The following is a 15,928-nucleotide window of genomic DNA, read 5'->3' on the forward strand; positions in this document are numbered from 1 at the left end:
GTTGAGGGCCCATTTATACTGTATCACTCCAGAGAAGGGAGAATGTCATCAGAAGCTATCAGGACGATTTTAGTCCAGGGTAGGAAAAGCCAACATACAGAGCTGCTTATCATGAGAGCAGGTGTCAAATGTAAGCTGCTTGCCATTAAGACACTCAAATTATAGGAAGTATTCCTCTGGTGGATGATAGATAAGACCAGATCAGTGTTTCTTAACTTTGGGGAGTCACAAAAGCCTTTGAAAGTCTGATAAAAGTTGTGGATCTTCTCCCCCACCCCCCCAAAAAAGGCTCAAAGCATAACATTTTACAAATAATTTTGTAAATAATTTCAGGAGCTTCATGGTTCCTAGGTAAAGATCACCTTAAAACCCTTGTCGTATGCTATGTTCAACTTTTTAAAAAATATAATAATGAGAAAGAAGAATTTCTGTTATATGTATCCTCAAAATTCATACCTCCCATCTCAAGGGACTGGTTCATAACTAAAAACTCAGTGCCATTTGCCCAAATTCAATGCTCTACATATTTATTAATTGGATGAATGAATGAATGAAATCCTTGATTGACCTTTAAGGAAAGATAGGTACTGCACAGAGAAAAAAGAAAAAAAGATAAAAATGAAGCATTTTAGAAAAAGACCAATACAAGATGATAAAAGGTAGAGGAGAGTTCATCAGGGCCAGAGAAAAGGATAAATTTTGGAAGGCCCCAACTCCCAGCCTCTTGCCCAGGGCCAAATGCCCCAGCGAACTTCTAAACTCAAGATTCCATGAGGACAGAGTCACCTACCCAACTCTGCCTGCCCTGGGTGCTGTACGCATAGTGATCATGGCACAAACCCAGGGCACCAGGGACAAATCACTCCTAACATCGTGACCATGTCCAGATGATATTGTAATCTGATTTCAAAACCTTTCCCTCTGTGAATTTAGGTCTTAATTGTAATGAGACCCTCATTGTTCTTCTATTACAATTGCTCAGTTCATCCTTGGTAATGAGTTATTAAAGGAAGCGTGTCGAGGCATTTTTTTCCCCTTTGAGCATTATTATTCGAAGAATAATAATGGTGATTTTCAGCATAAACAGTAGTGACAATAAGCCCCAAGAAGAAAGTATCCTGTCCAAGCACAGAAGGACTTCTTTGACAAACTGAGTTTCAGATTCTCAAGGACCAGCTGCTGCATTCAGTTTGTATGGACACAGACACGCTGCTCTGCCCGGACCCAGTCTTCTGGCTCTCCCCACGCCCTGCCGCACCTGCACTCACGTGGAAACACAGTGGCAGCGGGATTTCAGGAGCCTTCTCATGCTCTGCAGGGCCTCAGGCAGCCCGGCCCCAGTGAGGGCACTGCAGGCCCGGAGCTCCCAGCTGCGGTCCTGGAATCTCTCCAGGCCCAGCCTGTCTCTGATCCCAAGCAGCGGCAGAGCGCCGGGTGCCTCCTGCTTGTTGGCCAGCACCAAGAAAGGGACACTGGCCATGTGTGGATCGTTCAGGACTCCCACGAGCTCAGCCACTGCCTCAGGCAAGCGTGCTTCATCTGTGCTATCCAGCACATACACGAGGACATCCGTGCCTTCCAGGTAGTCCTTCCAGTTGGCCCTCAGCTGGGTCTGCCCCCCGACATCCCAGATTGTCAGAGACACATGCCCTGGGGCTTTGAGCGGCTCCACGTTGAAACCAACAGTGGGCAGGGTCTCCACCAGCTGGTAGCCCTTCAGTTTGTACAGGAGCGTGGTCTTGCCAGCTGAGTCGAGGCCTATCATCACCACCTGCGCTTCTGCCTTGTGACCTCGGGAATTCACAGAACCCATGGTGGCCACTGCTAAGCCCTAGGGGAGAAAGGCCAGGTGCACACATCAGCCATTCTTTTCAAGAGGAACACAAATCCACGCAGGCACCTGGAAGAAGAGCCTCTCCTCCAAAAGTAGGAAGCGTCTTTACAATGTCAGGTTTCAAACACAGGTCTGGGCTCTGAAAGGGCCAGGAAGTAAGGGCAAATGAGTCACCAGGAGCTGATCTGTATCAGGAAGGGGGGAAGGGGGCTGTGTCAGGGAAGGGCTCCCTGGAGGAAGCCCAACGAGGCTCACATTCCTTGGTACTTAAAGCAAAGAGGCAAAAGGAAGTTCATTCCAGTTAGATATAACCTAGTTCAGTAGGAATAACCAAAAGATGTCTTCAGTTCCTTCTAGTCTATGGCTTCCCGCCTCTGTTTTCTTCCCATAAACCTAAATCCTGAAGTGGAAGCTATAGCTCCAGTTCCGTGCACCAAGTGAAGAAGACAGTCCGCTCGGGTAACTTGGGCCGCCGTTGGCGCTCCCCTCGGGACCAGCACTCTGTCCTGCAAACATTGGCTATTTCAAGTACGGTTGCCTGGGGACAAATTTACGAGTCACAGCTAGGTGGTTTCTTCCATTTCCATATCAAGGTAAATTGCCCATAGAGCACGACTCACATTTTTTATTTAGAAATGCCCAATTTCTAAAACCAAAACCTGTTCCCGACCTAGGGGAAACCTGGCTGGGACTGGGGAAGGGACATGTCTCCCCGGGCGGGTAGGGACGGGGGACGGGGAAAGTGGAGATATTTCGGCTGCCCCTGGAGGGAAATTAGACAGGCTCCGATCATTCCTCAGGCCAGCGGGGACAGAGGGAAAGTAAAGTTACCTCCGTGTTCTTAGACTGCGGCCGAAAGCTCCTCTGTGGCAGTCCGCTAGCACGCAGCTGCTTTCTGCGCGACGGTGGTGTCCCAAGAGCCAGAGGAGAAGGAACTGTAGCGGCGGTGGCTGGTTCCCCTTTTCTGCTTCCTTCCGCAGGTGGTCGGGGCGGGGCGGGCTCCACTGCCCCTCCCGCAGGGGACCGGCCGCTCCGACGTCCCCAGCCGGTCAGGTCTTGGTAGAGCCCAGCTTCGCACCAACCCCGTTTTTCAGCAGCTCAGAACGCAGGCCTTGATGGTATTTGATTTGATTTTATTTTACTTTATTTTTTCTGGAGCCTGGAGATTCTTTTGCTTGTTTGGACTCTACAGATTTTTAAAAACTGCCTAAGTATGATTAAAACACTCTAAAAAAAGGTAACTATGTTGAAGGCAAATGGTAAGAATTCAAGAGTTGTGTCAGTGTGGTGGAACTGTGCGCAATTAAACCTACTGCTTAATTTGGGGGGGGGGGCAATGTCATCGTGTTTTTCCCAGGAAACGATGATACCTCCAGAAAACACAGTTTTTTAAAAAAAACTTCAGATTAAAAAAAAAATCAGAAGCCGTTGATTCTGCCCCTCTCCAGTGGGCGTCTGCAGTTGCAGTGACATGACTCTTGGGACCAGTCACATGTGTGCTGTGCTTTCTGCTTTCCCAGGCGTTACTCCATTAAAATGGCAAGAATCGAGCTGGGGGTTACGACTCTCCCGTTTTACAAATAAAGAAAGGGGCTCAGAGTAAATAATTTGCTCAAGATCTTGCTGGGATTTATTCCTCTCCTCCTCTTCCAGAGTGTCTGCTACTCACGGAGAAAGTGCTTTGCAGAGAGCGAACATCCTTTTGGAATTGTCGTTGCTTTTCTTAGGCCCGGGTATTTTAACAGGAGGGAGTGGTTAGGAAAAGTCAGAAACACCACGTGTTATGCGCACCACTCTGTCCTTAACGCTGCTACTGTTGCTTAGTTCTTCGGGGTACCTGTGTTGTGGGCTGTAGTCGTTTTACAACCAGACCAGGCAAGTGGGAAGTTATAGCCAAAACCAGGGAGGGGGGTCAGCAGATGGGAAATTACTGAGAGGGAACATCAGGGGTCAAGAGGGATTCTGGTTAAACTGACCCAACAGGATTCTTGTTGAAGGCAGACCAGGTGGCCAGACATCACCTGGGGGACGGTGGGGACTGAGGAACGTGATCAGATTTTGAAGTGATTAGATATTAAGGGCAGGGCATTCTGGTTAAGAGGTAGGGGGGTTCTGACTAAGACGGTATTTTACGAGGAAGTGCGCAGATGATCCTAGAAGTTTCAGGAGTCTGACTAAAGTTTAACCAAGCAAAGAATCTTTGTCATTACACAAGAGCAGTCTCCAAGCATTAAAGAACTGTCTGGAGCAGGGATTGTCTGCCTAATCCTAATCCGTGGGGCAGGGAGATCAGATCAAGCTGAGACAGTCCTGTCCGGTTGATGAATCCATGGGGATCCTGGTAGGATTGAATTGCCGGAGGATCAGGATGGGCAGAGGATAAGGACTTGGAGGCCAAGGTTAAGATATGCCTGGGGCGGAGTTAAGGGGGCAGGGTTGCTATCACTCTGATTCTGGTTCCTTCTGTGTGAGTCCTGGGAAGAGGGGGAGAGGGAGACAGGAGCTGAAGAAGCTGCTGACTTGGAGAAGAAAGGCTGGACTAGGTACTGCAAAGTTTAGTTCAGCTCAAATATCTTATAGGATGATGGGATTTTTATGGAGCAGCTGTAGGCAAAGCTTTGTACAGGTTATCACATGATTTTTAAATTATTTATTTTTAAAGATTTTATTCATTTACTTGCAAGGAGAGAAGAAGAGGGAGAGAGAGAAACAGGCTCCCTACTGAGCAAGGAGCCTGATGCAGGGGCTCTATCCCAGGACCCTGAGACCATGACCTGAGCCACAGACGCTTAACCCACTGAGGCACCCAGGTGCCCCTATGACATGATTAAAAAAACCAAGAAACAAAAAACAACGCTTCAAAATGCATCTGCATGCCATATGAATGGGAGAAGTTAGTATCATTTTTGTGTGTGAAAACTAGGACATCGTGTATCAAAATTAGATACAGAATATATTGTAGACTCTTACACCGTCTTTGCTTTGCATTATAAATTGTATTTAGAATTATTACCATTCTGAGTGCCTTGTATTTTACATTTACAGCACAGCTCATCTTCCAGAACTTTTCTATTTCTAGTTTCCATTTTATTGGGAGCACCATCTCTTTTTTGTTTTGTTTTGTGTGTGTGTGTTTGTTTTTTTACCGCCACCTCCTTATAAACAAATGAGGAACCTGGCAAAGTCGGGGGTGGGGGAAGAATTTCCTTGCCTGTCTCTCTTTGTTCTGTCTCCCTCCAAATTGAAATAGTATCTCTTTCTCTCTCAAAAAGAAAACAAAACCAACAACAACAACAAAAAAAAAAAACACAAGAGGAAAAGGAACTAGCAGTGAGGGGTGTGCCTTCTGGATCAGCCAGCTGAGAAGGATCTGAAGGATGTAAGCTCTGCACCCAAGCAGCTTCAACTCCTGACTAATGCATTTGCAGTATTTGCAGGAGTTTCCTGACACGAAGCGGGAAGAGCCAACAGTGGCCAGAGACTGCCTCCTGAGCAGGTGCAAGGAGGATGATGCAGAGGCCAAGATAGAAGGGTGATGAGCTCCCAGCGCCTCGGAGCCGGTAACGGTGCCGGTGACGGTGAGCTGCTGCTCTTTATCCTCCACGGTTGTTTCAGTATGCAAAGTAGGTCCTAGGCAGCAGTTGCTCTTCAGTCAGCCCAGGTTCCTGAACTGGATAGTGTATTTTTAGTTGGCAGGGAGAAAAAGAAACTCGATTAGGAAGGAGGTTGGAAGGTCACTTCATAGCTAGAAACTCAAATCCACACTTGAGACTTCTCTGTATTTCCCAGATGAGTTCCTGTCACTCTGGGCAGCAACGAGCAAAGGGCTTTGATTCTCTTCTTTTTATAAACAAGATTACAGAAGTAATAATGAATATAGTGTTTTTAATTTGAGTCTCAAACAATGTAAATGTCTACGGGACAAAATTCTTAGGTTCATGCTTTTTTCTTTTTTTTTTTTTTTTTTTTGGTTTGTTTGTTTTGTTTTGTTTTTGAGTGGGAGGGAGAGAGAGAGAGAGAGAGAGAGAGAGAGAAAGAGAAGGGGTAGAGAGGGAATCCCAAGCCAGCTCCATCCCCAAAGTGGAGCGCTGCCCCCACCCTCCCCTCCGCCACAGGGCTCAGTCTCACAACCCTGAGATCATGACCTGAGTCCAGTCAAGAGTCATATACTTCACTGAGCCAGCCAGGTGCCCCTTAAGTTCAATGTCCTTTAAAAAAAATTTTATTTGGGCGCCTGGGTGGCTCAGTGGATTAAGCCGCTGCCTTCGGCTCAGGTCATGATCTCAGGGTCCTGGAATCGAGCCCCGCATCGGGCTCTCTGCTCCGCAGGGAGCCTGCTTCCTCCTCTCTCTGCCTGCCTCTCTACCTACTTGTGATCTCTCTCTCTGTCAAATAAATAAATAAAATCTTTAAAAAAAAATTTTATTTATTTATTTTAGAAAGAAAGGGTGAGAGTGAGTGGGGGAAGGGCAAAGGGAGAGAGAGAAAATCAAGCAGACTCTGCACTCAGGATAGAGCCCAAGACAGAGCTTGATCTCATCACCCTGAGATTATGACGTGAGCCAAAATCAAGAGTCAAACACTTAATCAATTGAGCCACCCAGGTGCCCCGAGTTCACCCTTTAAATCACTACTCCTCTCTAATCACTAATCCTCAGGATTAGTAGTTTGACGCACATTTTTGCAGTGATCTTTCTATATACATAGTTATATGTTTTAGAGCACACACCTCTAATTTACTATTTATTTTTGTTTGTGTCTTTTATTTTTTTTTAAAGATTTTATTCATTTATTTGAAAGACAGAAATTACAAGTAGGCAGAGAGAGAGAGGAGGAAGCAGGCTCCCTGCTGAGCAGAGAGCCTGATGCGGGGCTCAATCCCAGGACCCTGGGATCATGACCTGAGCCGAAGGCAGAGGCTTTAACCCACTGAGCCACCCAGGCGCCCCGTTTGTGTCTTTTAAACGTAATTGTGATATCTGTAGCTTGTCATATTGAACAATACATTTATGAGCTCTTTCCACATTAGTATATATCCTAACTCAGATATACTTACCCTTTTGTTATTATTTTTAATAGGATTTTATTAAATAATGAGAAGGCCTCAAGAAATACAAGAAGCACAATGCTAACATATTCATAGATTAAATTGTATGATTCTGAGATTAATTTATAAATAATCTAGCAATGGAGAAGTAGTAGCTTGGATATAATATAAGATTGGCCCTAAACTGGGGCGCCTGGGTGGCTCAGTGGGTTGGGCCGCTGCCTTCAGCTCGGGTCGTGGTCTCGGGGTTCTGGGATCGAGTCCCGCGTCTGGCTCTCTGCTCAGCGGGGAGCCTGCTTCCCTCTCTCTCTCTCTCTGCCTGCCTCTCTGTCTACTTGTGATCTCTCTCTGTCAAATAAATAAATAAAAAATCTTTAAAAAAAAAAAAAAAAAAAAAAGATTGGCCCTAAACTGAAAGCTGTCAAAGCCAGGTCGACAGGGGTGTATTATATTAGTCTCTACGTTTTGCATACCTTTGAAATTTTATGTAGTAAAATATGTATGTAAGCATATGTAAAAGCTTGTAAGAGGTATATTCCATATGTATATGTAAGAGGCATATTCCAGTTTACCAAATGTGTGATTCTGCCACAGCTCACAGGCCCCTGGGTCTCCAATGACTTGTCACACTCCACACTTCTTCTGTAAGAAGTCAAAAGTTGCCTTCTCCAGAATCTGCTGTGACCCCAGCTGGTGTAGTTTTATTTCTGCTTTATCCTTACCACACTTCGTGTGTATACAAACCCACACAGTCACACACACTCCTACACTAAAGGAATTATCTTATTAAACTGAGATTTTAAAGACATAGCAGTTGTCAGTTGAGCCCCTAATCTGTATCATATCAATGTCTACATCTGTTTCATTACTCCTCTCAACAGCTTTGAGAGGTGAGGCTTTTTTGGTCCCCTTTTATAGATATGGAAACGGAGGCTAAAAAAGATGAAGTAATTTGCCCCAGCCTCGTGTTTTTCTTTTTATTCTCAATTTTCTATCATTTTGTCAGCTATTTTTAGATAAATAGGTGCAAAAAGTGATCTATACAAACACTGAGAAACAAGCAAAATCTTATGGAGAAGGAACATTGCCCTTCTTAGATGAAAATAAACTGAAGAGAGTCTCTGGGTCATAGTCTGAATTTGGCTTCCTTGGGAGTTTTGTTACAAGAGTCGCTCCTGGGGCAGTCAGTATGCGAAGGCATGACAGCATCTTAGGAAGCGTAGGGCTTCCCACAGTTGGGGCAGCGGGCAGGCCTTGCTGGCGGGCCTGGTACTGGCTATCCAGTGGGAACATGGTCAGTAGAAATGGACTGCTCTGTATATTCTACGTCAAGCCCACTTTCCACTCTCAGGAATGAGCAAATCAGACTACTCCTTGGAGTGAACAGAGTAATGTCAGGTGGTCCTGTCTGTAGGGCATGGAGAAGAGGGGAGAAACTTCATTGCCACATGATCAAAGCCCACCAAATACAGATAAGAATTCGAGCCAAGCTTGCCTGGGAATTTTTTCTTCCAGGTAAAGAGGATATAATGACTGTAGATAGTTTGGCGATAAGAGTCTTTATTATGTCTATGTCTTAAGACATGCCACTTCAACTTGAACTAGGTCTCTACATCATATGCACATCTCCTTTGAGATGCCTTTGAACCTCTGTCCCGTGTGGGATCCTCTGCTTTTACATCCCAGATTTTCCCCTTTCTTGGTTTGCTTGCTTGTTTTGGTAGAGCATACCTTCAGTAGCCTCTCAGATGCATGGGAGGTAAGTCTTTAGACTTTGAATCTTAAAATGTCTTTTTTTAAACTCTAACAATTTATTAATAATTTGTTTGCATATAAGATTCTAGGACAGAAATCATTTCCTTTTAGGACTTAGAAGGCATTGCTTCACACTGCTGCTGTTGAGAATCTGAAACCAGACTACACTCCTGATCCAACGTTTGTGACTCTTTTTCTCTCTGGGATCTTATAAAATCTTCACTTTGTTCCAAGAATTCTGAAATTTCAACTAAATTGTCACATTGTGAAAGTTTGTGTGTTTTTTAATATTTCCCCTTTTTCTTTTTTATTCTTTCCTTTTATTTTATTATATTTTTTAATTTACCTTTTTGGTTTTGTATGAGAGAAATGTTAAAAAGATTTGCAAACCAAAAGGTTTTAAAACTTTCTAAGTTGGTATGAGTCTATTTTCATCCATTATGCTGGAAACTTAGTGGGCCCATTCCTCTGCCTCTTACTGCTAGAAGTAAGTTACTTTCAATTTTGGGACGTCCTGAAAATTCCTATCTTTTATGTTCCTTCTGTTTGTAATTCCTATTATTTGGTTGCAGAACTTTGACTTATTCTCTTATTTAAAAAAATTAGTTTCTGGGCCTCCTGGATGATTCAGTCCATTAAGCATCTGATTCTTGGTTTTGGCTCAGGTCATGATCTCAGGGTTGTGAGATTGAGCCCTGTGTTGGGTTCCAAGATCAACAGGGAGTCAGCTTGAGAGGCTCTTTCTCTCTTCTTCTGCCCTTGCCCACCAATCTCTCTCCCTCTCAAATAAATAAATAAATAAATAAATAAATAAATAAAATCTTTAAAATATATATTTTTTCTTTCCCCTCTTACATCTTTACGTTTTCACAGTACTTTCTGGGAGATTTCTTCAATGTTATCTTTCAACCCTTCCATTGTGTTTTCATTTCATTTATTATCCCTCTTTTTTCCTCTCCAACAGCTGTCTTTTGTCCCAGAGGTTCATGGAACCAGGAAGAATGACCATAGGAGACCCCAAAGTGGAGGACATGTGGTAACAACCAGAGGGTTCATGCTCTATTTTCTGTGTTACTGAAGTCTGCCTCCTTCAAGGTAACATGCAGTCTGTTTCCCAGCATGGAGCCTGCCAACCTGCTTCTACCTGGATCCTATTTGCCATCTTGGGACAGAATGTTATTAGATCGATGTGTGCAATGATTACAATGGGGACAGATGAAGGTGCACAGAACATTTCCCAACATAGATCATACGGTGGGCTATAAGCCTCAGTAATTGTAAGAGTTGAAATCACACTGAATATATTCCTCTGTGTGACAAAAGTGGGATTAAGGTAGCAATAAACACTGGAAAGATATCTGGAAAACCCCCCAATTTTTGGAAATTAAATGACCTACTTCTAAATAGCGCAAAAGTCAAAGAAGAAATTGCAAGGAAATTAGAAAATATTTTGAGCTGAATAAAGATGGAAATACAACGGAACCAAAATTTGTGAGTTATAGCAAAACCACTGGGAAATTTATACATTTAAATGCTTATATTATAAAAGAAGAAAGATGTAAAGTCAATTAACTAAGTAAGAGAAAAAAAGAAAAACAAACTAAATACAAAATAAGAAATAAAATAAGAATGAAAAGTAATTAAATAGAAAAAATAGAGAATATGAACACAGTCAAAAGTTGATTCTTTGAAAAGACTAATAAAATCAATAAATTGCTGATAAGGCTGATCAAGAAGAAAACAAAATCATGAAGAATAAAAAAAGGGACATCACTATCAAAAAAATTGACAAAGAAGATATTATGAGCAGTCTTATGCCAAGAAAACCAATAGCTTAGATGAATTGAATAAATACTATTTGTTGATAAGCTATCTTTTTTCCTTGGCTAACTTGAAATATCACTTTTCTTGGGGTGCCTTGGTGGCACAATTGGTTAAGCATCTGACTCCTGATTTTGGCTCAGGTCATGATCTCAGAGTTACGAGATTGAGTCCCATGTCAGACTCCACACTGAACATAGAGCCTGCTTGGGATTCCCTCCCTTTCTGCCCACCCCTCCTCCTTCCCTCTAAAAAAAAGAAAGAAATATCACCTTTATTGTACATGAATTCAAACATGGGTTTGGAAGCTTTTATGTATCATATTACCGTATTTGCTCTAAGAGTAAGTATTACAGTAAACCAGTGGGAAGTTGCATCAACTTTTTTGACCCAGCCGCAGGGAGCCACTCCTGCTGCATTTTATTGGTTACAGGCCAATTTTAGGTTAGTTTCAGTTGTATAACATAGTGATTTGACAGTTCTGTACACTACTCCTTGCTCACTGTGAATAGTGTAGTCACCATCTGACACCATACAATATTATTTTATATTATATATATAATTATATATTTTATATATTTATTATTTTATATATTATATATTATATATATTTTATATATAATTATATATATATTATTGTTACAGTCCTATCCTGTACTTTTCATCTCCACGACATATTTCTTTTACAATGGAAAGTTTGTACTTCCTAATCCTCATTGTCTATTTTATCCATCCCTCCACCCATCTCCCCTCTAGCAGCTACCTACAAGCTTGTTCTGTGAATTTAAGAGTCTGTTTTTCCTTTGTTCATTTGTTCTGACTCTTAGATTCTACATAGAAGTAAAATCATATGGAATTTATCTTTCTCTATCTGAGAAGGGAAATATTCTCTCAGGGAAATATTCTCTAGATCCACCCGTGTTGTCTTAAATGGTAAGATCTCATTTGCTTTTATGGCTGAGTAATATTTGTGGAGAATACTTTTTTAAAAATTATTTTTATTAGCATATAATGTATTATTAGCTCCAGGGGTACAGGTCTGTGAATCGCCAGGTTTACGCATTTCACAGCACTCACCATAGCACATACCCTCCCCAATGTCCATAACCCAACCACCCTCTCCCTACCCCCCACCCCAGCAACCCTCAGTTTGTTTTGTGAGATTTAGAGTCTCATATGGCTTGTCTCCCTCCCAATCCATCTTGTTTCATTTTTTCCCTCCCTACCCCCCACAACTCCCCACCCTGCCATCAAATTCCTCATATCAGGGAGATCACATGATAATTGTCTTTCTCTGATTGACTTATTTCGCTCAATATAATACCCTCTAGTTCCATCCATGTCGTTGCAAATGGCAAGATTTCATTTCTTTTGATGGCTGCATAGTATTCCATTTCTGCATGTGTGTATGTGCGTGTGTGTGTACACATATACATACATATATATCACGTCTTCTTTTTAAGGGTGAATTTATAGTGCCAGCTTTGTGAAATCTGGCCACACAGGTGAAATTTACTACACAAGACCAAATACTCTTTAGATTCTAAACCTTGGAAATTTAATCTTGGAATATTTTCAACATAAGTGAGACAGTATTCTTTATGAATTATAATTTGACTGGTAGTCAAATTATGACTGGCAATACCCAGCACATACCGCAAAGAGATTCATAGAGAAAAGAGTGGTTTGTTTTTTAAAACGTGAACATTTTCTTTTTTTTTTTTTAATATTTTATTTATTTGACAGAGAGAAATCACAAGCAGGCAGAGAGGCAGGCAGAGAGAGAGGAGGAAGCAGGCTCCCTGCGGAGCAGAGAGCCCGATGCGGGGCTCGATCCCAGGACCCTGAGATCATGACCTGAGCCGAAGGCAGAGGCTTTAACCCACTGAGCCACCCAGGCGCCCCAAAACGTGAGCATTTTCTTACAGAAGTTGTACATTTATTTTTCACAAAGGAGCATGAATAGGGAATGTCAACAATGGTGAGCTAAACAGCACATTTAATTTCACGAAAGCTTCAAATCCCACTATAGAATCCTGTGGAGCTAGATTAAATTAGACCACATGGTGAACTCTTTAAGCAAAACTAAGTGGGGGCACGTGGGTGGCTTAAGCGTCTGCCTTCAGTTTGGGTCATGATCTCAGAGTCCTGGGATGGAGCCCTGCATCAGGATCTCTGCTCAGTGGGGAGTCTGCGTCTTCCCCTCCCTCTGCCCCTCCACCCGCCTGTGCTGTTTCTCTCTCTCCAAACAAACAAAGAAACAAACAAGCAAACAAACAAAAACTAAGTGGCCTCGTTCCTAAGCCCACATTTATCAGTTCAGTGGTAAGGAAAGGCTGATCTGGAACGTTTAGGTCAAAGAGAAAAATGGACAAGAACTAGAATGTATGATTCAATCTGTAAGCTGATTAAGGCCATCTGTGGGAGAAATTTCTAGAATAGAGAGTGGTGCAGCATTCCCTGCACCAATTTTACCTGGCTGTAGTGATAAGAAGGAGATCAATGGATGCTCTAGAGGGAAGGCAGAGAACTCCCACAAAGAATAGATGTTTATACAATATACGACTATGTGTATACTTTTGGTCTCTAAAAAATATAGCCCAAGTGCCGTTCTTGACCTTGGTATATACCCATGCTTGGGAAAGATGAGGAGGCTGGGGGAGGTGAAGAGGTGAGGAGAAACCTAAAGTGTAAAGGAGCTTGGATTTCCATTGGCACCCCCTTTTTTCCCCTAGAGAGATATTGACACAGTCACAGGAGTAAATGAATGTTCCCATCCCAATGAACTCATTAGATGGGAATCATACATTGTATCAGTGTATGAGTTTATCCTCATGAAACTTCCATCCAAAAAAAGACAAAGAAAAAAGACAGAAAAAAAGGATTCCAAGGGCCTTAAATTTACTCTCAAACATTAAAAAAAAACACACACACACACACATACACACCCTTTTTCTTCCTTCTAACTGCTTTCAGTAGTTACATGTAAAATGGGTCTTTCAGAGTTTGCAAGTGGTGAGAAAAGAAAGAAATAATAAGAAGACTAAAGAAAACGAGAGACATTTAAAAACTCCATCAGGATATGACCTGGTCCCAGTCATTTGAAACCAAGTGTTAGAAGAAGCAGAAATACCAGATTTCCTTTTAGCTACCTGCTAGATCTACTGCCTTTTAAATAACTTTAGATGTTCTTCCTGTTTTGCTAAATCCAGGGAAGAGCAGGGAAATTTCTGCTGGGTGTGTTATAGTATAGTAGGCTCAGGATGATCTCAGGGTCCTGGGATCGAGTCCCGCATCGGGCTCTCTGCTCGGCAGGGAGCCTGCTTCCCTCTCACTCTCTCTGCCTGCCTCTCTGCCTATTTGTGATCTCTCTCTGTCATAAATAAATAAAATCTTAAAAAAAAAAAAAAAAAAAAAAAAAAAAAAAAAAAAAAAATCTTTAAAACTGTAGGAAGTGTTGAACGCTATGTAAATTCTGACTCTGTCTTCACACCGCTGCTCCATTCACATTTGAATAGCCCATATGTACCTATTGCACAACTGGAAAATCTGCCTTCTCATCTGGCTCACTGATTAACTTTTGAGTGGGCTGAAATAAATCCTACTCATTGCTGAGTTTGTTTCCTGGTTTGGGAAGCACTGAAGTAACCTCTGGTAAATGTGTCTGGGCCCTGTTTTTAAAGTTGGTCACCCCTGTAACAGGTTTGGAAATGTTACAATAATTTTAGAATTGGATGAAAGAATGTATCTTGAAATTTTAAAAAAACATATAATTTGAATTTGGTGTGAATTTCTTTTCTTTCTGTTTTCCTTTTTAAGATTTTATTTATTTATTTGACAGACAGAAATCACAAGCTGGCAGAGAGGCAGGCAGAGACAGAGGAAGGGAAGCAGGCTCCCCGCTGAGCACAGAGCCCGAGAGGGGGCTCCATCCCAGGACCCTGAGATCATGACCTGAGCTGAAGGCAGAGGCTCAAGCCACTGAGCCACTCAGGTGCCCCTTGGTGTGAATTTCTTATCAGGCAGCATCAGGTGTAGGTTGGTTAGTAAATAAACTAGAAGCAAAGGAAAGAAGACATTTAACAGACTGTAGGTTCGGGCCCACGCCACAAGGTGGCAGGCTTACTCTCTAGTCTCCCTCTTCAGGCCCAAACGGGGAAAAAAATCTTAAAAAAGAAACAAATCTTAACGTTTGGATAACTACCTAAAGCCACATATTTTAGGGAGGTAACTTTTAGAAAGGATGACATAAACTCTTAGTTTGTCAAGATCGTATATTCAGGGATGCTTGTGTGGCTCAGTGGGTTAAGCATCTGCCTTCAGCTCAGGTCATGATCCCAGGATCCTGGGATGGAGTCCAATATCTCCAATTGTGGTCCTCTTTGCTCTTTCAGCTTCTGCAGGTTTCTCATGGAAGCCACTTTTGAAGATGGTGGAACCACAACGTGGAAAGAAACTTGGTCCCCAAATCGCATCTCAGAGGAGAGCTTTGTGCCTGTTAGGAAACATCGTTTTGAATGCTCTATGAGTGAGAAATAAACTTCTATTTTGTTAAGACACTGAGATTCTGGGGCTTATCATTTATGACAGCTAACATCCACTAAAATAGCATGTAGAGCACTTAGCACAATACCACACACAATACCTGCTTAATAAATGTTAGATGTTATTAATATCATGACTCTAAATACAAACCAGGAGGTGCCGGGTGGCTCAGTCGGTTGAATGTCTCACTCTTGGCTCAGATCATGATCTCAGGGTGGTAGAATCAAGCCCCATGGAGTCTGCTTGTCTCTCTCCCTCTGCTCCTCTCTCTTTCATAAATAAATAAATAAAATCTTGTTAAAAATAAATAAATGTAGGGGTACCTAGGTAGCTCAATCAGTTAAGCATCTGCCTTTAGCTCAGATTATGATCTCAGGGTCCTGGGATCAAGCCCCGCATTGGGCTCCCTGCTCATCGGGGAGCCTGCTTCTCCCTCTGCCTCTGCTCCTCATCCCCTGCTCATGTTCTCTCTCGCTCTCTCTCAAGTAAAGAAATAATCTTAAAATAAATAAATATAAGCCAAGAGCCCAAAACTCCGGACTTCAAACATAGCAATAGTATGGAGATTCTTCCACAGTATATAAGATCTGGTTCTTTTTCTTTCTTTCTTTCTTTCTTTTTTTTTTTTTTTTTGAAAGCTAAAGAAAGTCTAAGAAATAAAATTGTGTGTGGAAGCAGTAAAAAGCTGAGCTATTTGTGTATGTAATTTGCAGAAAGTCATGATCAATATTTTGCATTTATATTTGCTACCTTTTTTTTGGAAAAATTAACCAGATATAAAAGAAAAAAAAATCAAATAAAAAATTCAAGTTGGTTCTGTCTTTAATATTTTAAAATTTTCTTCCTTGGGATGACATTAGTGTTATGATTCAGTGATTTCTCTCTCAGTATTTCACACAATGCTTACCCCTTTTTCTTAAAAATGT

At 42.1% G+C, this 15,928-nt stretch overlaps 1 protein-coding gene and 1 long non-coding RNA gene across 3 annotated transcripts; one reads left to right on the forward strand and one right to left on the reverse strand.

The window, feature by feature from the left end:
* Window positions 1–877: 877 nt before the first annotated feature.
* ARL11 (ADP ribosylation factor like GTPase 11) lies at window positions 878–2,925 on the reverse strand. Of its 2 annotated transcripts, none has more exons than XM_045978456.1 (2): window positions 2,666–2,925; window positions 878–1,831 (listed from the first exon to the last, which is right to left on the reverse strand). In XM_045978456.1, the coding sequence occupies exon 2, from the start codon at window positions 1,811–1,813 to the stop codon at window positions 1,265–1,267; it is 549 nt and encodes a 182-aa protein (XP_045834412.1). In that variant the 5' UTR covers window positions 1,814–1,831; window positions 2,666–2,925; the 3' UTR covers window positions 878–1,264. The 2 variants fall into 2 exon arrangements, with proteins under 2 accessions (XP_045834412.1, XP_045834413.1); XM_045978457.1 differs by having other exon boundaries at window positions 878–1,973.
* Window positions 2,926–5,205: 2,280 nt separating this feature from the next.
* LOC123925228 lies at window positions 5,206–14,990 on the forward strand. Its single transcript, XR_006814933.1, has 3 exons — window positions 5,206–5,400; window positions 9,601–9,672; window positions 14,852–14,990. It is a non-coding gene; the product is annotated as an uncharacterized LOC123925228 (long non-coding RNA).
* The last annotated feature ends 938 nt before the right edge of the window (window positions 14,991–15,928 follow it).

The sequence above is a fragment of the Meles meles genome, chromosome 14 (assembly GCF_922984935.1).
Source record: "Meles meles chromosome 14, mMelMel3.1 paternal haplotype, whole genome shotgun sequence".
Classification (NCBI taxonomy): domain Eukaryota; kingdom Metazoa; phylum Chordata; class Mammalia; order Carnivora; family Mustelidae; genus Meles; species Meles meles.

Coding starts and splice junctions, on each gene's coding strand:
- ARL11 (XM_045978456.1), bottom strand. CDS start 1,813: ATGGGTTCTGTGAATTCCCGAGGTCACAAGGCAGAAGCGCAGGTGGTG.